Here is a 25091-nt window from a genome sequence, read left to right as displayed (position 1 = left end):
GGGTTCCAATCTGGGGGAGGGTATGAAAGTTAGGGATTGCAGCTTTAAGAATGCTAAATGGGAAAACTTGAAGCAAATGTACATACTGTATATTGAAGCCACTGACGGCAGCAGAGGAAGCCGCCAGGTTGTCGGTTTAAATCCGTTAACGTAAATGTCCTGACTGTTCAGTAAAGACAAAACACCAGGAAGTGAAGGTTATGAGCACGAACACATCCCTTGTTTTCTCTTCCCAGAGTCCTTTCATCTCTCTTTCAGTTTCCTCTCTTTCGCTCGTCACAAGTGTCCCGGGAGAGGCTCGTAGACAGGAACCCCGGTTTTGGTTTTGATCGACCCAGGTGGGATGTTCAGTCCAAACTGCCATTTTTGATGAGTAAAAATAAACTACCTCAACTCTTTAAAGCTCAATCCTCCATTTACCGTCTACTCCTCATTCTCCTTTGTCCACTCATTCCGCAGTTTCAACTATTTACATTAAAACAACCCTACCAATCTAAGCCCACTCTCCTTCAATCTGTTCATAATTCGTTGTCATCGGTATCTCAATATTGGGGGTACCAAATAGATGCTTATGGATCTGTACCTCTGAGTGTATAAATGGAACCAAACAGACTCTAAGGTTCGACTTGTACATTTAAATCAGCAGTGTAGACTGCAGTCCCAGAAACACACAAATTCTACCCCCCACGCCCCAATCCATCTTTGCATCTTTCCCTCCCCCTCACTCATCTTTCTCACTCTTCATCCATGCCTCTCTTTATCTTTCTTTTAGTATGACATCTGCCGTTTCATCCTACATTCTTCTCTCCTCCGTCCTCCATCCCGTCCTCCATCCCCTCCTCCCCCCACCCACCCACCCACCCACCCACCACGCCGTTAGGAGCTGACGTCCGTGGTTTCCGTCTCCACCAGAGTCACCTGACCCTCCATCCCCTCCATGATGATCCCCCCTTCCTGCAAGACCACCATCTCTCCTTCCGTCTCCTCCACCATCTCCCCCACCTCCTCCTCGTCCTCTCCTCCCACCACCACCTCCTCCGCTTCCGTGGTGTTTCCGTTGGTGGTGACGGGGTGCGTTATGGCCTCCAGTTTGATGCGGTACTGCTCCGCCTCCTGCTCCTTCCTGAGGAACTGCTGACGATACTCCTGGGCCTTGCGGTTGGCCTCCAGCAGCTGACGCTGGAGGGAGTCCTGAGGAGAAGAGGGGAAGGTTAAATACAATCTATATAAATTTGCCAAATTGTTTTTGTTGGCACACACCAATAAACAAACGCTTTAGTCCTCCATTGATTGTGAGATTTGTGTATTTTTTAGATTTTTTCAATTTTTATTTTTGAGAGCTACATCTGTCTTTGTCTGTATGTACTGTATGTACGTACAGTGGTGTGCTGTGGATTTCTTTTAGCTAGTGAAACTATTTTAATGACATCAAGTCACATGTGCGCGCATGTGTGCACGGCCTGCCGCTCGGTGCCAGTTGAAATACTGTATTCAACATATGTTATGATTTTTTTTAATGTAATTATATTTCTTATTATTTAGAGAGGGATTGAATCGTTGACCACGTCACGTGAAGCTTGAAAGGTAGTGGAACGGCGCTCCACACAGCTCCACCGTCATCTCACCCCTGTGTGCGACTGTGCGTATGTATGTCCCACAGTTTCGCAGGACGCACCTCTCACATCACACTGGTGGTTTTATTGAAATGTATATAGATTTTGTCTTGAACAGAAAACCCACTGTTGAAGCACTATTTTTCTTATTTAAATAAATCTATGTTGGTCAACGTGTGTTCTTTGGCTGATTTATTTTGTATTTGATGCGTGTATATCAATGGTTCTCAAACATCTTATTTTCCAGGACCAAGAATTGACTCTTCAAATACCTGTAGTAGTTATACATCCACTTTACTCCCTACAGTTTTTTCAGCGCTTCCATTGCACAGACCGTTTAGTCTGTGTGAGTCAACAACAGTCCGGCTCCAGAGAGACTATATTTATTATAACACCACATACCGTGTTCTCTACATCGTTGTGATTGGCTTTCGTCTCCAACTTCCTCTTCCTGGGGGGAGGGGGCTGAGGCTCATCCTCCACCACCTCCTCTGTCACCTGATTGGTTGGAACGGCCAGCACTGAAAAATACAATAAACTTTATTATACCAGCGATAGTTTTTCTTTATTTTTTAAGTAATCATCTATCGTATATATTTTGATTTATTTTTTTACAGTGTTGTTGTATATATATATATGTATGTAACTGTATGTCGCAATGTGAGCTTGTAGGTCGGTTTTTGATCATGTTTAAGTGGTTAAATAAAAACATGTTCAGTTCACGGTATGTTTTATATCCAACAGTCAGTTTTAGTTTTTTGTTTTGCTAATAAGACAAATGTTGTCAAATGTAAACATGATTCAAATATAACCTTTTCAAATTGATTCATACATTGTGCACTTTTTGACAAAATATTGAAAAATAGATAGATTGATCAGAACATCAGTCATCCGTGGTCTAGGTCTCACAAAATGTGTGTGTGTGTGTGTCTGTGTGGCGACCGCGTATTTCCTGGTGAACCTGTGCGCAAAGGTGGGGGCCGATGGGCAAGGAGGGTGCGAGCTTATGGGAAACAACTAAAACAACAAGACCTTAAAACCTGGTGAAAACAGTTGCGTGCATTAGCGCAAGATGATGATAAAGGAAATCATTAAATGGAAAACATTAAATTAACTTCTGAATAGCCTACACGGCCTTAAAATATGGCAAAAACAGTTGCGTGCATTAGCGCAAGATTAGATGAGGATAAAGTAAATCATTAAATGGAAAACATTACATTTACTTCTGAAAAGGCTTCTAAGCCTACACTATAGCCTACTAAAAACTAGTGGAACCGCGATCTTGCCAGCCTCACATGAATAATTGTGGTTGGAAACAATAACACGACAATATAAAGAAAGAAAGAAAGAAAGAAAGAAACAGTTATCACCATGGCCCCAAATAACTTTTAAATATCTTGCAATTGGCGACGAGTCTCTCACTAAATCGGCAAGAGTGCCTCTCATTCTCAATACATAAAGGCTAAGCTATATAACCTCTCCATCATCAGCAATAGTCATAGGCATGTTCCCCACTCCCAAGCCCCCACCGTTGCGCTTAGGTTCACCGGGAAATACGCGGTCGCGTCTGTGTGTGTGTCTGAGAGTCAGTCTTACTCTGTTGGCCGTGTTGCATGGTAACAAAGAAGGGTTGTCCAACCCCCCCGGTGGTCTGCAGGTTTCCGTGCTGGTCTGTTACAATGGTGATGACCCTCTGACCTTGCTCGTTGACCACCGATGTATGCTGGATGTTGCTGGAGTCCAGAGCGTTGGCTGCTATCGCCTCCTCTGACTCACCTATGTGTACACACAGTCACACACACAGTAAATATAAATACACATACATATTGTACACACACACACACACACACACACACACACACACACACACACACACACACACACACACACACACACACACACACACAGTCAGAGTACATACTGTATACACACACAGTGTAAAAAAAAAAGAAAAACAAGTGAGTGAGTGAGTGAGTGAGTGAGTGAGTGAGTGAGTGTGTGTGTGTGTGTACCTTGCTTGTTCAGGAGCTCAGACAGTTGATTAGCGTTGAGTCCCTGGATGATGAACTGAGGTTGTCCAGAATTGTTGCCCATGTTCAAGTTCATCTGATTGTGCATGCCCTCCTAGACACAAACATGTTGCGATGTCAACATTTGGCAAAGAAAAGTACAGTAGACACACATTTTAATGTATTTCACCCAATATTACTGATCTCCTCACATTAGAACAATGGGATGATCTCTGTTTAGGGATCAGGTGGCTGTGAAGGACTAGTTATAGCCTAGCGCAGTTAGACAAGCCCCCAGAACCCTGGGTGAGCCATGAAGCGCAATGGACATGGTGGCCGTTTTGAGGTACTGCAGTTGGGGCCAGAAACATGAACGCGCATCTAGGCTTCTTTGTATTGACGTGCGTTCATACCGGAAGAGCTCGTTCATGAATTTGAGCCCCAGCGCGTCCATGAACACAAACTATGACGCAAAATGCGTCACAAAGGCCCCACTACGTCACGGTTTTACTAACCGGAAGAAGGGGTGAAAACGCCTCATGTGCTGGGTGAGCAACTCAATGCAAGTGGACGGGCGGGGATATCTGGTGTCCTCTCTATTCTTATTATAACTCTATGCAGTTAGACTACGTATCTGCCATTGGTAGCACAAGGCAGCGGATAGGGTTTTAGCCTCACTCAGCTATGTACATTTTTCTCAGCACCCAAGTCGTGAGGGAACCAACCAGGGCCCAGTAAATGCAATATAAGGCAAATATAAGGCGGGCAGGCGTATCACCTTTGCGCTACTCTGATGGGTTGTAGGGGAGGGTGTATCACCTTTTCTGTTAAGTTCCACTGTGCTTTTATTTATGCTCCATTGAGCACACCAGAATGGCTGAGGATAGCAGAGCTACAAGCTGATCCTTGATCCTTATTGCGTTGCAAGCTTTTAGGTCTTCTATTCTCTGCGCGTGTGACAGAGCATTGCAAACATTTTAAGCTTCACTTCTCAGCATCTCCCTCGGGAGCGCCTCACCAGCCTACGCACAGGACGTTGAATGAACCGAAACCAGTACTCCTCAAAACAACAGGTTTGGCGATCTGTTGGGATTTGATATTTGCAGCTAGCACCTGCAGGTACAGTCTCAATGTTTGTAAAAAATAAATTGGTCTATTGTTACGGCTTGTGTACAGCAGGTACATAAGAGCAAGGATTTCTTTCATTGTGTGATGGCATGGCGCAAGGTTTGTTCTATTGTAGTGTTGTGGTTGTTACCTGAAGCAGTAACATCAGTTCAGAATGTTGTGTGTCCATTGCGATGTCAAACGGTGTCTTATCAAACTTGCTGAGCGCGTGAACGTCGGCTCCGTTCTTCAACAGCAACTCTACAACTTTCTGGTGACCATGCTGAGCTGCCCAGTGGAGAGCTGTCATCTTTAACATGTCTTTAGCATTGATGTCAGCGCCACTCTGCATGGACAAAAACAGACAGAGTTTTAAAAGCCCTGCAGTATATTCTCCTGCAAATAATGCTTAATTGAATATATATGAGACAGACAGACAGACAGACAGACAGACAGACAGACAGACAGACAGACAGACAGACAGACAGACAGACAGACAGACAGACAGACAGAGAGAGAGAGAGAGAGAGAAATGAGGATAGGGGGGACTAAGAGACAGGGATGATGATAGAGGGACCAAGAGTAGGAGGAAAGAATTGAGTGAGGAATAGAGGGAATATTGAGGGATTAAGGAGAGAGTTGAGGCTAGGCTTGGCTTCAGCTAAATGAATGTATAATTGTCATTTTATTCCATCCTCACTAGGTCTTATATGACACACACACACAACGCCTTGACCTACCCGGACCAGCAGCTCTGCGATGACGCAGTGTCCCTCTGCGGCAGCCATGTGCAGAGGGGTCCTGTCTACCTTTGTACGGGCGTCCCTGCTGACGCCTGCTCTGAGCAGTACATCAGCTGTAGAGTAATGACCATATTGGGCCGCAAGATGGAGGGGAGATGTTCCCAACTATAGAGAGGAGAGAGAACATGTAACTTCTAAAAGATATTTCATACAAAAGCAAGGACATGAAGCTTCAACAAGTAACATTGACACACACAACCTGATGGTACCCACTACCCAGTCAGTGAGTGGTGGCATAAATAATCATAAATATGATATCGTTATCGTACCCAGGCCACTACCCAGTCAGTGAGTGGTGGCATAAATAATCATAAGTATGATATCGTACCCAGTCAGTTGTGAAAGGTGCTCCATTGGCCATGAGGTTTCGGACCTCATCGTCCTGTCCTCTACGAGCTGCTTCCAGAAGACGCTTCCCCAAATCCACCAATGACATCTAAGAAGAAGAACATGACACAATATGACTTAGGGCCGATGCATACTCCACCTTTAGAGACAAATTTATTTAGGTTCGGTTCGGGGAGTCACAAAATCTCGAAGGCACCGAACAGTTGAATTAAAGGCGGTACCTGCCCCCCCTCCCCAATAGGTTTGTAATGACTAAGATGGCTTATACTTTAATTATGATTATTTAATGTATTTAATGTGTTTTTTGCTTTTGTCATTGTTTGATTTTTTCTTTTCTTTTTGCAAAGTGTGATAAGTTGGCTGTTAATTAACTATGAATGGCAATAAAGAAGTTTAGTTCAAAAGTATAATATATTAGACTTTTTATTTATACATACCTACAAAATTGATCAGTTGTATTAATCTACAATCTGCAATTGATTGTATTCATCTAAATATGCAAAGTAACTTGTAAATAATTGCAGTGTTGTAAACACGAGGGGGAAAAGTACAATATTAGCCTCTGAGGTGTAGAGAAGTTTCGTATAATTAATAAAGTATCAGAAAATGGAAATACATTACAGAAAATGGAAATACATTGAAATAAAAGTACCTCAAAATTGCACTTAAATGTACACGATTACATTCAACCACTGATGATTGTTGTGGATCTTTACTTTGTAGGTTTATAGATTGTTATTTATCGTTGTGATTGCGACACAAGCAGACGGTCTGACAGACGAGGCTTTATATTTTCATGGAAGACGAGGAGCCATTTTACTAGTGGCCTCGCCGAGGACAGTCTCTCCGCCATGTGGCGCGTTCAACCGCTAACAATTATGTCAAATAAAAACACAATAAATAAAACAAATTCTGAAGTCAAAACTTCCCGCAACGCATTTACATGAATCGAACAGGAAACCGTTTGATATTAAGTTGCAGGGTTTTCCGGGGGAAGTCAGAACAAGAAATTTCCTATTTTACACCAAACTACTTCCACATCCGGTTAATGTGGCTTTCTTGTCTTCGCACACCGCGACAAACTGTCTTTGGAGGATTTGGAGTTTTAATCAACAGTAATTTGGTTAATTTCGGGGGTTTTACTCCATCATTTATCACATAAAAGCACCTTTTTTTTTATCTCGGAGCGGGAGACGGGGGGGCCGCGTCCTGAAGAGAGACGCGGGGCTTCTGGGGGTTTGTTGTTGCACTTCTCTATCTCTCGGGTGCGAAGCTAATGCTAACGGCTAACTAACAGCTATAAGTCATACTGTAGAACTTCGCTCGACCAAATTGTCACGTTTTCCAGTGGGAATGGCGCTGACAAGCGTCAGGTCGACACTGTTTGCGGGTGAAAGTGCGTCATTTTTTGTCAAAATTGAGAAAGTGCGTCACCCCGCCGCCCCGGAGCGAATGCGGGTTCCTCCTCGGGCTAAAAGAAAGCCTTGGTGTCGCTAGCCAAAAAAAAACAGATTTAAAACTCACAACGCGTCGCATGGCGGACACGCTGTGAACTTGCAAATCTGTTATTTTTGGCGAGAAACTGCATCGCAACAACATACCAAAAGGCCAACTAGCATGTTAGCATGCGGTTAGCTTCCAGTTAGGTTTCTTACCTCCTCCGGCCGTCGTTCTCCAGCTACGAGGCGGTGAGTCCACGTTCCTCTTTTTTTCCCCGCACGTGGAACGGTGAATTTAATACGATGATGTAGTGTTAAAAATTTTAACGAATGTTTTCGTTTTGTTTATTTTTTCCAGGTACAAAGATGGCAGCCAGCAGCGCGACACCGGAGGTGGAAATGTGTTTTAACCTCCCCGTGGGCGGGCGCAGCAGCACGAGGACGGTAGACACGACTACTAGACGATGCGCTCACTCCGCTCAGCCAGCGGCTGACCTGGGATCTGTGTGTGGCTGGTTACTGGTTATTATGACCGCCTTGCTTTAAACCGGGGGTCTTCAACGTTTTCAGTCCAGGGACCCCTTAGTTGAGAGAGGGATGAAGCAGGGACCCCCACAACCTGTTAATAGATTCCATATAGGCCTATTCATCTTTTAACATCACAATCATGTGTATTTTGGAATCATGTCAATTTGTGTTTTCAGATTTAACCACTTGGAACTTCAATACTTAAAAAAACTTGACCTTTCACTCTGTACTTAGTCTGCTCTTTTTCCCCTCTACACCAAAGCTCTTTGCCGGAAAATAGCCGATCTACGAGCTCAAGCTCACAATGCCTCAAATGCCTCGCGCTGTGAGGCATTGTGAGCTTGTATATCTGCTATTCTTGGCTAAAGTGCTCTGAATATGGACTGGACAATAGGGTTCAAGTGGTTAATATGAAAAGGAGGGAAAAATAAGTTTCTATCATAAAAGATTTGGAGGACCCCCTGTAGTACCGCTAAACGGAGCACAAACTGACCTGAGAGCACTGGTTTCCAAACACTGGGTTGGGACCCATTCTCCTGCCCCATTTTTTTACGGGTTCCTTAATTCTTGGTTTCCTACATTTTGTTTTTAATTATTATTTCAATACATTTTCAAAAAGCTTTTTCATCAATCTAAAAAAAAGAACGTAATGATTTTTCGAATTAATTTCATTAATAAATGAAAATTTCAAAAAGAAATTCCATAAATTAGAAAACAAATGTACGAACTACAAGTACAAGCTTACAACGCGGTGCAAAGCGACACCCCCCCTGTGAGCTTGTAGATCTGCTGTTTTCACTAGTTTGAGTCCTGGGCAAACGTCAAATTTCTATTTGTCTTTTGGCGCTCGAGCTATAAAGTTTGGGAACCACTGCCTTCGAGCAGTTGTTACGGTCGCCTGGCTGGATGCGTGAGACTGAAGCGGGCGGGTTTCCATTCTGAAACATCCCTATTCCGAACACCAGGTTGGCATACACCAGCGTTGGCAGGTTAGCATTCACCAGCGTTAGTTTTACTGAGGTTAGGGTAAGGGCTGATTCACACTCAAATAAGGAGCCAAGTTTATTTAGGTTCGGGGTGAGTCCATTCATACTCGCTCAACGGCTAGCGCCGAAGTCGCTTATAAATATTGGATGTCCTGGGCATGAAAACGTTTGCGGCCGATAAATGAGCCTTAGCAGGAGGATACATAGCTGACTGGCCCTTGCGGCTGCTCGCTGAAAGACTGGAGGTCCAGGGCTGTTACTGAACAAACTATAGGAATGATTAACAACAGAATATAGAGCTTAAACTTTGTTTTACAAAAGTTGTTATAACCAAATATCACACTATAAGCTCAATATCTCCCGTTTGGCCAAAGGCTTGCTTGCTAGCATGGTTTGTTTCCAAATGTGGGAGTTCTGGGTTAGAATCATAGGCATTACATGGGTTCATAATTCATATTTAATACAGGTTTGGTTGAGTAACTATTAAAAGTACTGATGCCACTCAGGAACAGTGATGTTTGAAAACCTGGTTGACGCTACTTTCAAACACCTAAACTTCATCTATGGAAGTGCTGAAAACAAGTATTTTGTATTGAAAACTGGGAACTAGACAATTTTTTAACTTGCCTTGTAAAATACAGCAGTAATGACAATTGTACTTTTGAAAGGGCTGAGGGCGTTAAGTTGATCTTTTCAAATTGAGCTTACCACAGTTAAAGCTGGGAATAAAGATTCAGTTGAATTTGTTTTGTGATTTATTTACGTATACAACTCAAATGTATTGTATGCTGATTCAAGTGGTAGACAATCAGTCCAACCGAAGCCAGATATTTTGTTACAATGACAATATCGATGTACTAGCTTTGTGTGAGAGGCTTTGTTTGCTGATGGGGGGTAATGAGATTTGATTAGATATTAATGATCCTTTTCTATTGATTCAAATGTTAAATTAAGTATATTGCAATGGAATATATAAGGAACATTAACTTTAATTATGCAACAAGCAATTCATGTAAAACATTCAATGTTCACACACTTGATCTTGTAGACTTGCTATAGTAACGGAGGTGATCCGAACCTCCCCACCCGGGTTCGTACCCGGGTCTCCCACGCAAAAGTCCAATATCTTAACCACTAGACCAAAGAGACATCTCTTTGGTCCGGGGGAGATACTAGACTTTTGAGGCTTCAAGGCTGGGGCTGCGACTCTCTCCGTCACACTCACCCCCCTTTGACCTCCTCCTACGGGGAAGCCCGAATCCGGGTCACGGCACCAATGTAACGGAGGTGATCCGAACCTCCCCACCCGGGTTCGTACCCGGGTCTCCCACGCGAAAGTCCAATATCTTAACCACTAGACCAAGGTCCGGGGGAGATACTAGACTTTTGAGGCTTCAAGGCTGGGGCTGCGACTCTCTCCGTCACACTATTTCTGAACTGCCAATATCGATGTCAAAACATTTTAACTCTCTATACATCATCACATACATTCACTTCAATAAAAATGAGCCAAACCAAGTACTTAAGATTTCATTTTATTCCAGAGTCAGACAGGTAATGACACCACGAGTTGATAACTCATGATTCAACAGTATTTCTCTCCTACTGTGTGCAATATCACGCAATCACAGTTTAAAACGTTCACACATACTTTCTTCCAGTGTCAACACTGATCAACATATCCAGTTTCTTTTGTTGTGTTTCTATTAAAGCTCAGTGTTAACATTATTCCCATCATGTCCTCTCCTAGCTATCCGATAATGAGAGCACAAAACTAAACACTGCACTTTATAGAAGCCACACAACAAAAAGTCGGATATAAGTCGCCACAATTAATCTGCCATCTACTTAAACATTCAAAAATATCTCCAGACAAACTCAGTTTATGAAAAAGAAAAGTGACTAACATGGGGAAATTGTCACACTGGTGAAATATACATTTTCTGTGATTTAAGACTTTGGTCATTTAGTGCGAGTTCAGTTCGGCGGTTAAGAGGAGCTACTGTCTTCTCTGTCTTGTCAAAGTGTTCTTTAGTAAAACATAAAATTACCATCGTATCACCCTGGATAAGAACATCAACTACGGTAAATGACATAAGTGTAAATCACAAGTTTGCATAAGACTGAACTGGTTTAAGTCCAACTTTGCCATTTTCTCATCAACTATTGCAGCCATTTTGAGGCCCGCTCGTGGTTAAATTAATACAGCAGCATGTTAAATAAATAAATAAATATATTAATCGGAAAATGCCTGAGGCAAGGTGACCCAGTACACGTAAAACAAGGCAACTTAAAGAATGGGGGGGGGGGGGGGGGGGGGTTAATGGACAAAAAGGTAGCCATGGTTCTCTGATAATGTAAAGCTCTTCAAATGCAGGTTTAAATGCTCCAAACATGCAATAAAGATCTTATGTCCAAATCATACCCAGAGGTGGAAGACAGTAAAGAATAAAAAGATTTGAGCTGTTGAATAATACATAATGAACTTTCCCTCCTGTTGATCGTGTTGAACAAATCACACATGACATGACGGGTGAAAGCATTCAAGGCATTTTGGAGCACAGAGACAGTGAATATTATACTGTCAAAGTTAATGTATAACTTTTTTTTAATTCAACTTATCCAAGGGTTACCCAACCTTTAGATACAAACCAACATACACATTTAACAAGTATGTGAACGTTATATTGTAAATACAGAACTTCAGCTACAGTGACCAATTATAGTTGCACTATAGTCCCATCAGTCAATGTTGAAAGATGAGATTTTAGCTGGTGTGTAAAAAATGGTTAAATAAACCTGGATGGTCATATGCTCAACCAAACAAATCACTGAATCATGTTTGAATATGAGCTTTGCTTAAAATATTGAATGTTAGCTTCCATCAGTTATGCTTAATTTATACTTGTCAAACAACAGTGTTGGCACCTAAAATAGCCGTTCTACAAGCTGAAAATACGTGTGCTGTTTTTAGGCAAGCAACACAGTCATATGGGCACTGTCACACATGTATCAGAGGCTTCAGCACATGTCAACTTCCATTCTATTAGGGCAAAAGGTTGGGTTCATCACAGGGAGTTCAACATTGTTCACAACCGGGCATCAACCAATAGGAAAGAAGCATGTGGTTGACCCCACTTGGCAGGCATTTCACATGTAGGTTTCTTTCAGTGAGCAAACCACTCTTAAACCAATGTAAGTCAAACGAACTACACACCAGAAAACCGGAGCTGTACAAAACATGCAAGACAACATGGCTAATTGACACGTCTCCCCTTCAGACACGTATGCGCGACCCTACCCTAAATAAGGCTTTAGGCACACACTTGGATTGTGGGCTGCAGTATTATTAGTCTAGGTTAACTATCTAAAACAAACGGCAGGGAGGGAGGCATATACTTACTATAGTGTGTACCGTTTTAACTGAAAAGGCCATTCAACGGGGCAATTCACTATTTTCCACAAAAAAAAACGTCAAATCTGTCCTGAAGTCTTTCAGTGCCACATTAGTTCATCCATATGTTAATTCTCCTTCATTATAAATACTTATGTTTCATTCTGGTAGACCAAAAATAATATCTTTCACATAAAATCTTTTACGGGGCTTGGTTTCCCAAATGAATCTTTAGAAAGGTTCAGAACAGCTTCATTTGTTAACAGTGCAACAAAGAAGTGCCAAGAATATTTTGAGCAACAGGTCATATAATGAGTAACTACAGATCGAGCGCAGATCCTCAATAGAAGGCTGTTGTCGTTTGATCCAAACGAGGTCTCCAGGCAGGAAGGAGTGGTGGTTGGGTTCTACAGCAGAAGGTCTTCCATCAGAGAGCCAATGTTGGCAATGGGAGCTCTCCAATAGTTAAAGGACGAATACTCTGACAGTTCAGCCTGAAGGGTAGACACATCACAATATAGTTCATATATCTTTAGACACACACACACACACACACACACACACACACACACACCATCATCATCACCTGAGGTTATCCAACCTACAGCAAGTGCCAGAGGTTTGAAAATGAAGGCAACAACATGTTCATTATTGCAGCCTTTTCTTTAATTTAGCAAAGACACGTTAAATGAATACTGTGAGATTCGGGTCTGACCCATGATAAAATGCTATCCAATCTTTTTAGACAAACAACAATATTGTTAAGATGTACGTTCATGGAATGGAATAAGGCACGCTGCACCGAGTAGGCTTGGCCAAAACTGGATTTGTCTTACATCCTGGATGTCTTAATTTTGCCTTTGTGAAACAGGCCCCAGGGGTCAAACATAGTATCCATCGCCAAATAACAGTGTCAGCAAGAGCCCATAAATATAACGAAAATGCAGACCAACAACCTTTTGTTCACTTACTTCATCATTGATGTTCCTGGTTTGAGAGGAGGTCTTCTCCTTTCCTTGGCTGCCCTTGGTCAACTTGCCGTCATTCGTTCCCAAGTCCTCCAGTTCTGACAGGTCAAGGGCAGGGAGTGGCTGCCTCCAGAACAGGAAGGAATCATACTGGCTGTTGGACTTCTCCAGCATATTGTTTTATGTCTGAAATGTAAAACAAACAGGAATAAATGTAGAAGTCCCACTGGGTGGACATTTTGGCCTATGAATAGCACTGGAGTTGCAATGCAATGTGGTCAATAGGGTCCATCCTCCATGACTCCAGACGTAGGGAGACACGAGGCGCAGCAGAGTGTCTCCAACCCTCTCAGCCGGTGTAAAATACAGGTAACCACAAGCCTCACGTGGCTTATTGCTTTTCTAAAACGGTTACAATATGGCAACATGAAAAATCATAGACATGTACCAATTAAAACTGTTCTATGTCACTAATAATTCACTATAAGGTCTGCTCTGCAAGAAAGTAGTCCCCAGCTACAAGCAAGTAGTTCCCGGCCAGGCTGCAGAAACAACACACCTGTTACTTGCAATCAAGTTCTCTAGTCTAGCTTCACAAACACTGTGGAAAGAAATAACACACCTGGGTTTGATATAAACTGATTAGAAGTGTGGGTTATAGTCTCACATACCACAGCAATTAAAGGGAAACCAGCCAATCGGAATCAAGGAATGGAACTAGCCGCGTTAGAATGGTCTACGTCACACTGATAAGAACCGTTATGTGTGCGCAGGTCGGCACCAAATGAACCCCAACGCTCATAGGATGGATGCAATCAATAAGTGGTCACTGCACTCACGTGTAAAAATGCTGTGAATTGATTACATGAAACAGTTGCCTGTACATTAATTCTCAATGTTTGTAAACACATAATTGGCATTTATTTTTTTGTTTAAGTGAAAGGTTTGTTCTACAGGTGGCATTGGACAGCTGGAGGAAAGCCCATGGAGTCAGTCAACAATATCAGTAGGGTTCTGTGGTTCTTGATTGATGAACTTCTGTCTTCTGTATTACCCTAATTGTCAATTAGTCAAACTTTATTCAATCATTTATTCAGTGTTGATTAGGTTCAATATAACATAGCCTATGTTTTATTTCAGAATTGCCTATGGAATAGAGATTACAATTAGGCTATTTTTCTGTTATCATTTGCACTATTATCTCTTGAATCTCTGAATGTTAGTGTCATTATCTCCATTCTTTGTGTTAGCCTAATTTATTTAATTGACATGATTTTTGGAGGAATTATAATTTGCATGTTTGTCTTGATTTTGATTTCAGGAGCATCGTAAGGATGTTGTTTTCTTGGTATGGTGGCGAATAAAGCAATCTAAATGTCACATTTTTCTGCTTAACATTCTACATTTAATACACCTACCTATACCTACCATGACATTCATAACACATGACCGGCATTTATGCCGGTAGGGTGTTTCACTGAAGTTGGCTACCTGTAGAAATCTGTGACAACCAGTTCAAAACATTTATTTTTATTTTATTCATATTTGTTCTTTCAATTTCTTAGATTTATTTTCATTGTAGATTTTTTCCCACTCACCATTGATATTCAGCATTAACTTCATCTATAAATACATTAAATGAATACGTATTAAATCGATTATAAAATAGAAAATAGCCCTGTATGCCTACTTCTTGATCACACACCTGAAATCTGCCAGGCTGCCTGCGTAATATACACCCTTATGTTTATTCTCATGGAAAACTGTCAAATTAACAAAACAAGAGAGAATATGTCGAAAAAGTAATAGCTCTTTTCTTGGGTGACCGAATTCATTACGTCACCATTCATGGCATTACACCTAGGTAAACGCCCAACAGCAGAAAGGAGAGCAGAAAATCACCGGTCAGTTAGTTATAGTCACACACACACGTCAATAGTTGGTCATCGTGTTATTTTTGTGACAGTCAACTGACCAGTGGAGTCGAGTGGACAGGCTACTAATAGTAACTGGGTCACATCTCTCTGCATCACCTCATTTATAATAGGCTACTCTCTCGCTGTCTCTTGCAACACCACAAAAAAAAGAGACGATTCACAGGCCTACATCAACGCAAACAGATGGGCAAAGGAGTATTTCATTATAATGTGCCAAGCATTCTTTTCACAATTAGGCTATCTGTAACTGTAAGCTATGCACACTTTAATTGAATGAATGGTAATTGGATGTAGGCTACATTCTAGAGGCGTTGGCCGTGTCTATTTCTAGGGATGTCACACCGTGCTAGTTTGATATGGGAAGTGAAGCCCATAATAATATAGTATTATTGAGTGTGCACAGTGAAATGTGCACGATTTTCCTCCATTGTGAGACGAGCAGGACAGGTGCGGCTCGCAGTGATTGCATTGCAAGTGCATCCTGATTCATATCATTCATCATCTTTTGTCGGCGACTATTAAAACAGCTGAACCCCAAATAACAGCGAGAGAATGAACAAAAACTCACCTTTCTTTTGTTGGAACAGGAAACCTTGTATTGTCTTGTCTTGTCTTGAATGAGATCCGAAGACAAACGATGTCTTTGTTTCAGAGATGAGCAGAGCGGTGACGATGCGAATGATCTCTCTCTCTCTCTCTCTCTCTCTCTCTCTCTCTCTCTCTCTCTCTCTCTCTCTCTCTCTCTCTCTCTCTCTCTCTCTCTCTCTCTCTCGTCTCCCTCTCTCTCTGGTTACACAAGGATGATGACGTTGTCGGTTGTCATTTCCGACCATAGTAAAAATGTTTACGTTTTATCAAGACATAAAATGTCTCTTTTCTCAAAGGAAACGTAATGGACACATTTTGGCAGTATGTAGTTATTAGTATTAGGTAGGATTATGGTATAAAATTTGCATCAAGTAATGTTTGGGCCAGGTTTGGGCTCTGCGCATTTATCCACAGGATGGCGTCGTTTTACTTGGGTCAGAGTCCATGGGTGATGGGGCCCATGTGAGGACTGAGGATGGACATTATTTTTTGGTCAGAATAGCAAAAAGATAGAACTACAGAAGTACAGTTTCAATTCAAATGTTGTAATTTACTTCCAATTTCACTTGTTTATCCTATACAGCCTACTGCATGAGTTCTTATGAGAAAAGACTCCTGATAGATGTTTTTCAGGCCAATTTCGGGTAGTACCAGTCCAGATCATGGTGGGTCACTCACTTTGGAGAAGTTAGACAGGTAGCCTACGAGGGCACTCTGTCCATTTGACTATCTCAAATATCAATCCCATGGGTTTAAGGCAGAAGTTTTTAGTGACATGACATTGACATGTTGGAGAACCAAGAAGTGCAATCACAGTCAAAATGGCTTGCCAACACAATTACTCAGATTGTTTTATAATTAAAACGTGAGCACGTTAATGACTACACAGTACACAAATGTAGGCTAACAGAGAGGATTATATTGGTGCACCTACTGTCACTGCGGCTTGCTATGCATTTAAATCAAGGTCCAATATCTTTCTCTTGCTGCAGCCAGTGTTATGTCAACTTGTGTGTAGACAATTGGAAACACCTGCTAATCAATTAACCCTGGGACTGCTTCCATGGATCTCTTGAGTTTTGTTGGAGCTGTTTTCACTGCAATAAAAGTGTCCTGCTGCATCACTTATCATGCTGCCTCTATAGAATTACAATAATCTTACATAATGCAAGATTCACTCAACTAAACCTACTTTACTCTGTCAGAACTCTCTGACCCCATTTTAAGCTATGTTAAGCTTAAGCAGCTGCTGTAGTACCATGATGTGTAGCTTACAGTATGTTAATATCCTTACCCTTATATGGTATTTAACAGAAACACACTCTTCCAGGTGCCCTGCATTAGCTTGGTCAGACGAGGGAGCTGTTTGACAGCATAACTCCCCCAGACCAGTAGAGAAGGAGGTGGGGAAAAATCATTTTAAAAAGAGAAGAATTTCCTGATTGAAGAACCACACCTCAAAACACGCTGGACAGACAGGACTGAGTCCAGACTCCAGTGTCCCTTTATTATTTGCTTTTGGTCATTGTTGTTGTTTTGCGGGTGGATCCAAAAGAAAAGGAGTGCAGGACATAGAGGTGAGTTTGGCTGAATGAGGAAATCCTAATTTATTCCAACAAGCGACACTGTGGTACTAGTAGCCTATATGTTTTTGCATGCATGATGAACGGTGGGACATTAATTACTAATCTTTTAAAGAGTTTCAGGATGAATGGAAGCAAACATAGCCCTGAATACATGACTCTCATATATGAGAGTCACAGGCTAAACAGTGACTTCTTGTGTCTAAAGTTTACTATGTGGAGTTGAAGTAGTGTTGTCTATAATGGAATAACTTGAACGTAACAACATATGTTGGACAGATGTATGCAGTATTCTATAACTTATTACAGGAAACCACAGCCCAATAAAGCTCAGTTTGTGTGCTATGTATGCATGAAGCTACAGTAAAGTCAGTAGTTGTAGTAGTAGGCTATAGCCTTTTGTGTACTATAGTACATGATAAGAATAAGTAGCCTACTGTAGATGTCCAGTGGTACAATAGCAATTTAATAGTAGTTAGGGTCTGTCTGACTGTCTGTATACCAGAAGTGTGCTCAGAAGTGTGCTCTTCAGAGCGCAGGTCTCCGCCAGGCAGGGTTGCCTATCCAGGGCTATGTCTGTTCACGAGATCATGCAGCCTTCGGGACGGGGACACAAGCTGCATGAAAATTTAAGTTTATATCACAGACTGTTAGTGATTGTGTTGCTCCTTTCAGAACCTCTCCCTCCGCTATAACGGAGAGGTTCCGAAAGGAGATGGTTTTTGTGGTACCCCCTATGAGCAGAAGTTTTGGAGGTGCGCTGTGTAGAAGGCAAGCCCCTCAACAAGTGTTGAGGTGTGTGATTGGATGTTGGGTTCATGATTCTTCTTCTTCTTCTTTTTTTGTTGTAAGGAATAGGTTGTGCTTGCCAACGTCCAGTCATGTGACCAATGGCACATTGTTGATCAGATCATACGACTATAGAGACACAAAGTGTACCAATGTGTGTGGGATTTGGCACAATATGTGGAGTAGTACCAAAAAGTGTGTTTAAAAAAAAATGCTAAATAGCAGAAAATCCTTTCAGGCTGAAAGTGTTACTACATCAGTTTATTGAACATGCTTTCTCAGGCTGCATGTCTTTCCTTACATACATTAGATCAGTGTTTTCATGTCCCAAGAATCCATGGGCACACCAACATAATACGGGGGTGTAAATATCGTCACTGTCGGGGAGAAACCATGTATCTCCAAGCTTCAAATCTGTAAGTTTCTTCGCAAAGTAAAGCCCTGCTTTATCATACAAGGCTGTCACACAACAGTAGTGAAAAAAGCAGATCTACAAGCACACAACGCCTCGCGGTGTGCTTGTAGATCGGCTGTTTTCACTAGTTTAAATCATTTTTAAAATGATAAATACAATACTGGCTTTCAGGCAGTTTCAAGGGGCACACCAAAGGTCCCCAGGCACAGTGGTTGAGAAACACTGCATTAGATACTGTACATACACACTACAGCAGTATCTAGGTATGTACAGTAATTACAGTAGTATATAACTATAGTGTGTGTAGGATATACAGTAACACTAGTATGTAAGTATGTATGAGCTGTAGTACACAGTAATGACATGTCTGTTCCATTTTCACTGCTCAAGCATCGACGCCATGCTAGGAAACAATGTCAGGCTGAACTGAACACTTAAGGAACCCATGTTTTCTAAATATAGCGCGTGTCTTCCTCCCCAGCACGCCAGGTCCTCTCCTCACTGGCTCACCCAGCAGGCAGCAGTAGGCCTAATTTATGCTCCCATCTCCGAGAACCACTTGTAGGTCTGCTATTCTGTGCACAAGTAGTATGAACGGGGGCTGCATACTGGACCCAACCATCTCAGCACGCTGGCTGGCTCCAAATTAAAGGCTTGGATCCATTTTAGGGGGAAGTTTGCTACTCAAGCAGGCCTGGAGTCAGTGGTTTGTCAGTGTGGTGGTGATGAAACAGGGAAAAACTGGTGTAATTATGGTCACTGTCGGTTGGAAACCTTGTATGTCCCCCCCAAACCATTCCTTTTTCAGTACATGTGTGTGTGTGTGTGGGGGGGGGGGGGGGGGACCGGGTGTTCCAATGATTCCAATGCATTTGTCACAACTTAAGCACATGTTGATACTTTCAACTAGTTAATTATTTACAAAACCCGTCACAGAATTAACCACTTTCACTTTACTTAAAGTGTTCAGCAGATCTTCAAGCTTATGATGCATCACATCGCGACACTTAGAGAGCTTAGTAGATTGTCTATTTCCGCTATTTTTGCGCAATTACAAAGGTTTAAATATGGAGATACAAGGTTTCTACCCGACTACTGCAATATTTATTAGAACTCTATAAGATTGTAATAAAAGTGTGTGTGTGTGTGTGTGTGTGTGTGTGTGTGTGTGTGTGTGTGTGTGTGTGTGTGTGTGTGTGTGTGTGTGTGTGTGTGTGCGTGCGCGCGTGTGTGTGAGTATACAGCCTCATCACAGCTTGATGTAAGCTCCAACCTTTAGTTGTCTGGAAGTTTTAAAGTGACTAATTTCTTATCTCCCAGGGGGAACCGTTTTGTCGCTAAGCAACCGCAGTCAAAAGTCTGTTGCTGGTTGGATTTTGCCACTGTTGCCGTGGTAACGTCAGTTTATTGAACAAGCTCCCTCAGGCTGGCCTTTCTTATACTAGTGGTTCTCAATGGGGGTCCTTGAGGGGGTTCCAGGGTGTCCCTGCAGAAAAAAAAACATGTTTATAGTTGATCTACAACAGGGGTTCTTAAACCTTTTTAGGCTGTGACCCCCAAAATAAACATATATGAACTGGGGACCCCCACCCTGACAAGCATTGGAATTTTAGGTATTACATTTAATGTGACTCGGTTCCACAGATACATATTGTGAAAATCGCATTCGTAGACTGCAAAAAAGAAATGGACAAAGCTACACCCGATCGCCCATATACTCTACAGACCGTAAATGAAGCCGATTTAGCAAGCGTGTGCAGTGTGCATGCCGCCATCTTTCTACAGCCTGTCCTGAAAATGGGACCAGGATTCTATTAATTTGGTGGAATGGATTAATTAGTTAGAAGGAACCTTAAAGTGGATTGCGAGGATGTTCTAACGTGTGTGTGTGTGTGTGTGTGTGTGTGTGTGTGTGTGTGTGTGTGTGTGTGTGTGTGTGTGTGTGTGCACGCGTGCGTGCGTGCGTGCGTGCGTGCGGTATGGGGCTCCTTCAATGCCTTTAATCTCACCGAATTGCGTACCAATACGCGTGAACGCGTGACCAAGTACGCGTTCGCACGCGTGAACGCGTACACGCGTACACGCGTGAACGCGTACACGCGTGACCACTTTAAGTCAATGGGAAACTACATGACGCAACCACAAGTTCAGTCACGCTCGGGGGTATGAGGTACGCGTACGTGAGAGTTTTGGCACTCATGGAGCGTTTGATTATGGCTCCCTGCGTAGCACAGCTCACATGAGCATGTCATGTATATTTCCCATTGACTTACCATTGTAAGTCACGTGACGCGTCACGTGACGCGACCAGATCAGATGCGACCAGATCAGATGCTCCAACAATGCCAGCTCTCCAATGAAAACTACGTGTGAACCTGTAAAGGTACACGTTTTCGTGTAAAGGTTACATGCTACGTTTAACTTTAATGCGAAAACGTGTACCTTTACAGGTTCACACATAGTTTTCATTGGAGAGATTGTTGGAGCATCTGATCTGGTCGCATCTGATCTGGTCGCGTCACGTGACGCTCCACGTGACTTACAATGGTAAGTCAATGGGAAATATACATGACATGCTCATGTGAGCTGTGCTACGCAGGGAGCCATAATCAAACGCTCCATGAGTGCCAAAACTCTCACGTACGCGTACCTCATACCCCCGAGCATGACTGAACTTGTGGTTGCGTCATGTAGTTTCCCATTGACTTAAAGTGGTTACACGTGTACGCGTTCACGCGTGTGCGCGTTCACGCGTGCGTGTGAACGCGTACTTGGTCACGCGTTCACGTGTAATGGTACGCGGTGCTGCGCAATTCGGTGAGATTAAAGGCATTGAAGGAGCCCCATAGTATGCGTGTGTGCGTGCGTGCGTGCGTGCGTGCGTGTGGTATATGGGTTCTTTGATTCATCCATCAGTGTGACGTTGGTGAATAATAAACCAGTGTGTTTACTGGAAACTGTTGGGACTCTCGGGAGTCTTTCTCTTCAAAGTTAACAGTGACATCGCTTTGACATCACTCTTTCTTTTTCTGTCTCTCCTTCCTGCTTGGACTCAGGTCTGTCTGTCTGTCTGTCTGTCTGCCTGCCTGCCTGCCTGTCTGCCGTCATGCCTGTTTGTCTCGTTCTCTGTCTGTCTGTACCTTGCAGACTGTCTGTCTGTCTGTCTGTCTGTCTGTCTGTCTGTCTGTCCCAGGTATTGTTTGTCAGTGTGTGTAGTGTTGTGTGACCGGAGGTTGCTGCTCACCCAGAGACTTTACCTCATCCTGCTGTACAGATGAACACGTGACCTTTTGACCTTCTGTTAAACGCTCACTTTGCCCCTGAAATGTTTGAATGAAATGAAATGTTTGAATGAAATGAAAAAATTCTCTCTCTCTCTCTCTCTCTCTCTCTCTCTCTCTCTCTCTCTCTCTCTCTCTCTCTCTCTCTCTCTCCCCGTGGGAGGTGATGAGACAGTATTTTAATGGAGGTCAGACTAGAGAGACGTTGAGTCATTGTGGTTTGGGGTTCATTTGGTTCATGTACGTAGTTGGTTGCTTCCATCGTATTTCCCCTCTCTCTGCCGGTGTTTGGAACGCTGACAAATCAAACCCAACCCTAGACGTTGACACTTTTCACCAACGTGACTGACCTGAATTTTCCAAGCGCGTGTTGACTGTTAACATTTTTCTTTTTTCTATTTCTTTAACGGCCCACATGTTGGGTCCATCATGAAAGAGCATGGTTGTTCTCTGGAAGGTTCCACCTAACGGACGAATATGCCACTGAATGAGCACCTCTCTTCTCCTCCCTTCTCCTCTCCACCTTCTGACCAATCTGTCCATCTATCTCGCTCTATAGTCTTTCTCTCAAAAGATGACAGGCCGATATATCGGTTTGGCCGACATATACCTGCCATTTGACTTCTTTGACGACATCGGTGTCAGCAATAGAGAAGTCTGACGTAATTTACGCATCCTACCTGGGTCACATTTGTTTTTCTCCCCATTCTGAATTCCCAACAGGCGCATCTAATATAAGTTTAATATCACGTCATATAAGAACTGTGTTCCAAAATTAAACAAATGAGCATGGCGGTTTGACTTATATGGATCTGAAGCATCAACTGATGACGAGAAAACACTAACGTTACCACCGCGAATCAATTTCATTTTCGCCCAGAAACAGTCCCAGACAAATACGAGTGACTGACTGTCGTAAACGAATCACTTCTCTGACTTCTCGGACAATTTTAAAAAACTGATCCTATGACAACAGGTATAATGGGGTTTGCATTAAAGGGCGGGGCATTCATTCCCTATTTACATCGTTCCCGAGTTGGCCAGGTCGGCGACTAGAGCTTCTAGTATGAAATAATTCTAAGATGACCCAATGCTACTTCCGTGACCCAGGGGATGAACAAGGACTTCTGTACTCCATTATGCAGCCGATGTGTCCTGAGTTTTAAACGCTTTAAACATGGCGTCCCTATTTTGGATGTATAGCAGGTGAACGTTTTCAAATATTTTCAGAAATAGCATTTCTACAAGCATATCTACAAGCTCAGTGATGCTACTAGCCCTGCATCCTGCGTTCCTGACGCATCTTTCATTTTTAAAGGACGCATTAAACTAAGCATCACTGCATCCCGAGGATGCATACAACTCTATCCTTTCTGCTATCATTCATTTCACTGCACCAGCTGAACTGCATGTGGTGGAGTCTCCACAGCTGTGCGTTCTGGCATGATTGATGAGATGATTGAGAACATCTTGTAAATCCATGCTTCTGTCCTTTATTAACTACATTTGCCACCGTTTGTTTAAATCAAAGTCCTTTGTGATGTTTTCACCGTTGATACATAATGCGTGTGTCGTCGCAGGACCCATAAAATAATTCTGGGACCCATTTGAATGACCACCCTTTGGGTCCCGGGACCCATTACATTGAAAACCTAGCAACATCATTGCAAGCTTGTAGATCTGATTTTTCAGAACTTTCTATTTTTGTAACACTAATCAGTGCTTTTTTCAAATTGATCATTATTAATTTATCCTTTTAAAATTATATTCATTCATTAACTAAAAATAGGTCAACACATCAGTAATGGGTTGTCTAGGACTGGCATCGGACCCTCAAATCTGTCATCTCTCTGTGAAAACAGACAGGATGTTTACGTCAAAGCAGAGATGTAAACAGTGTGTGTTACTGTAGTCCTGGTGTTGTGTTACGTGGAGAGCAGGGGAGCAACCTAAAACTCTCCTGCTCCATAGTGAGAGAGAACAGGAAGTGCAGTGTTTAGTTATAGTTTCTGTCAGGGACGTGCTGGGCCCCTGATTCAGCCCGGGAAAAAGAGTTGGAGAGGCCCTCATTGCGCGCTATAGAGAGAGATCTCTCAGAGCTGCTGTTACTCCATTTCAGATCATGACAAGTGACAAGCCAGTGGGCCAATTACATGAGTTATATTTCGTCATTGTTGGGTGGAAACCTTCTATGTCCAAAACCGTTTGTTTTGTATTTATCATTTTAAAAATAATTTAAACTAGTGAAAACAGCCGATCTACAAGCACACAACGCGAGGCGTTGTGTGCTTGTAGATCTGCTGTTTTCACTACTTTTGTGCGACGGCCTTGTATGATGAAGCAGGGCTTTGCTTTGCGATAAAATTTACAAATTTGAAACTTGGAGATACAAGGTTTCTGCCCGACAGTGATGATTTACTTTGTTGGCCTCCCAGCCCCCAAAATGGAACGAAGGCCGACATTTTATTTTTATATTTTTTCCTAATGGCCGGCCTGGACCGGCCGGGAATGAACCAGACATTCAGGAGTTGTCCCGCTTTTCCCAATGGCCAGCACGTCCCTGGTTTCTGTGTAGAACTGGACACCTTTCCGTCCAAGGCTCACAGTTAAGGTCGTTGCACAATGCTGCGTTTTTTTCAGACAAATGTTTGTATGAATTTCGGAGCACATAAATGAAGAAATCAACCTCACGTTATATCAATCACGCTTGCACAATGCACACTACCGCCCGTTTCGTATTTATTTTCGGACCACCGGGTCCCTTGCTCTCTCTATCTCTCTCTCTCTCTCTCCTTTCCATGACAAACGCATTTCGCAACGAAAAAACGCAGCAGTGTGCAACCAGCTTTAGTCAGACCATTTTGTAACAATGTAATGTACAGCAGGGTGTTAACCATTAGCCTTTTATGACTTAGTAGTTCTACAAGTCAGGGTTTTGGCATTTTTGGTAGGATATAAAAGCAGCAGTATACTGTAGGCCTACTATTAGGTCCTGGCAGTGGTGGGATAGAAAACCAGCAGTACTAAAGGTCCTGATAGGGTAAAGAAAGGTTCTCTAGAGTTTTAATTTTTAATATTCGTTTTTTCTCACCATGAGGTTGTACTATAGAGTCAGACCAGTGTTGTCAACCTCTTTGATTGCTGTGGGTTTCAAACATGTGACTTTTCAGTGACAGTGACAGGATGTTGTCCTAAATGAGCGGAGTCACACATTGTGGTTTTGCCAACAATGCTGGTGCTGTGATGTGTGTCTGTGTCTGTGTCTATGTGGGTGTGTAACTCATCTGATTAAGCAGTGATCAT

The 25091-nt window shown here is 42.6% G+C and overlaps 3 protein-coding genes across 3 annotated transcripts in view; 1 reads left to right on the top strand and 2 right to left on the bottom strand.

Annotated features, from left to right (window-relative positions):
* Positions 1 to 876: 876 nt before the first annotated feature.
* On the bottom strand, positions 877 to 7820 carry LOC308293273 (GA-binding protein subunit beta-1-like; the record flags this gene model as incomplete). Its single annotated transcript, XM_080735726.1, has 8 exons — positions 7536 to 7820; positions 5861 to 5968; positions 5470 to 5637; positions 4881 to 5075; positions 3626 to 3737; positions 3210 to 3389; positions 2016 to 2134; positions 877 to 1191 (listed from the first exon to the last, which is right to left on the bottom strand). The coding sequence occupies exons 2-8, from the start codon at positions 5966 to 5968 to the stop codon at positions 877 to 879; spliced, it is 1197 nt and encodes a 398-aa protein (XP_080591852.1). The 5' UTR covers positions 7536 to 7820.
* Positions 7821 to 12582: 4762 nt separating this feature from the next.
* Positions 12583 to 15812, bottom strand: mllt11 (MLLT11 transcription factor 7 cofactor). Its single transcript, XM_080735121.1, has 3 exons — positions 15701 to 15812; positions 13199 to 13381; positions 12583 to 12721 (listed from the first exon to the last, which is right to left on the bottom strand). Exons 2-3 carry the CDS (start codon positions 13367 to 13369, stop codon positions 12635 to 12637), a joined length of 258 nt encoding a protein of 85 aa, XP_080591247.1. The 5' UTR covers positions 13370 to 13381; positions 15701 to 15812; the 3' UTR covers positions 12583 to 12634.
* A 1374-nt stretch (positions 15813 to 17186) lies between these two features.
* Positions 17187 to 25091, top strand: part of cdc42se1 (CDC42 small effector 1) — a 25069-nt gene continuing 17164 nt past the window's right edge. Inside the window, exon 1 of the mRNA XM_080734485.1 lies at positions 17187 to 17297. The gene's annotated coding sequence lies outside the window, so the exon portion shown is untranslated. The remainder of the gene's footprint in view (positions 17298 to 25091) is intronic.

This window comes from Nannobrachium achirus (genome assembly GCF_963921795.1).
Source record: "Nannobrachium achirus genome assembly, chromosome: 10".
In the NCBI taxonomy this organism is placed as follows: Eukaryota; Metazoa; Chordata; class Actinopteri; order Myctophiformes; family Myctophidae; genus Nannobrachium; species Nannobrachium achirus.
Note: the sequence above shows the minus strand (reverse complement) of the source record. Positions and strands in the feature narration are given on the sequence as shown.

Excerpts from the sequence above, each read along its gene's own strand:
- mllt11 (XM_080735121.1), bottom strand. The coding sequence starts at position 13,369 with ATGCTGGAGAAGTCCAACAGCCAGTATGATTCCTTCCTGTTCTGGAGG. Across the intron at positions 12,722-13,198 it reads CCAGGAACATCAATGATGAA|GCTGAACTGTCAGAGTATTC; the intron begins GTAAGTGAACAA and ends TCTACCCTTCAG.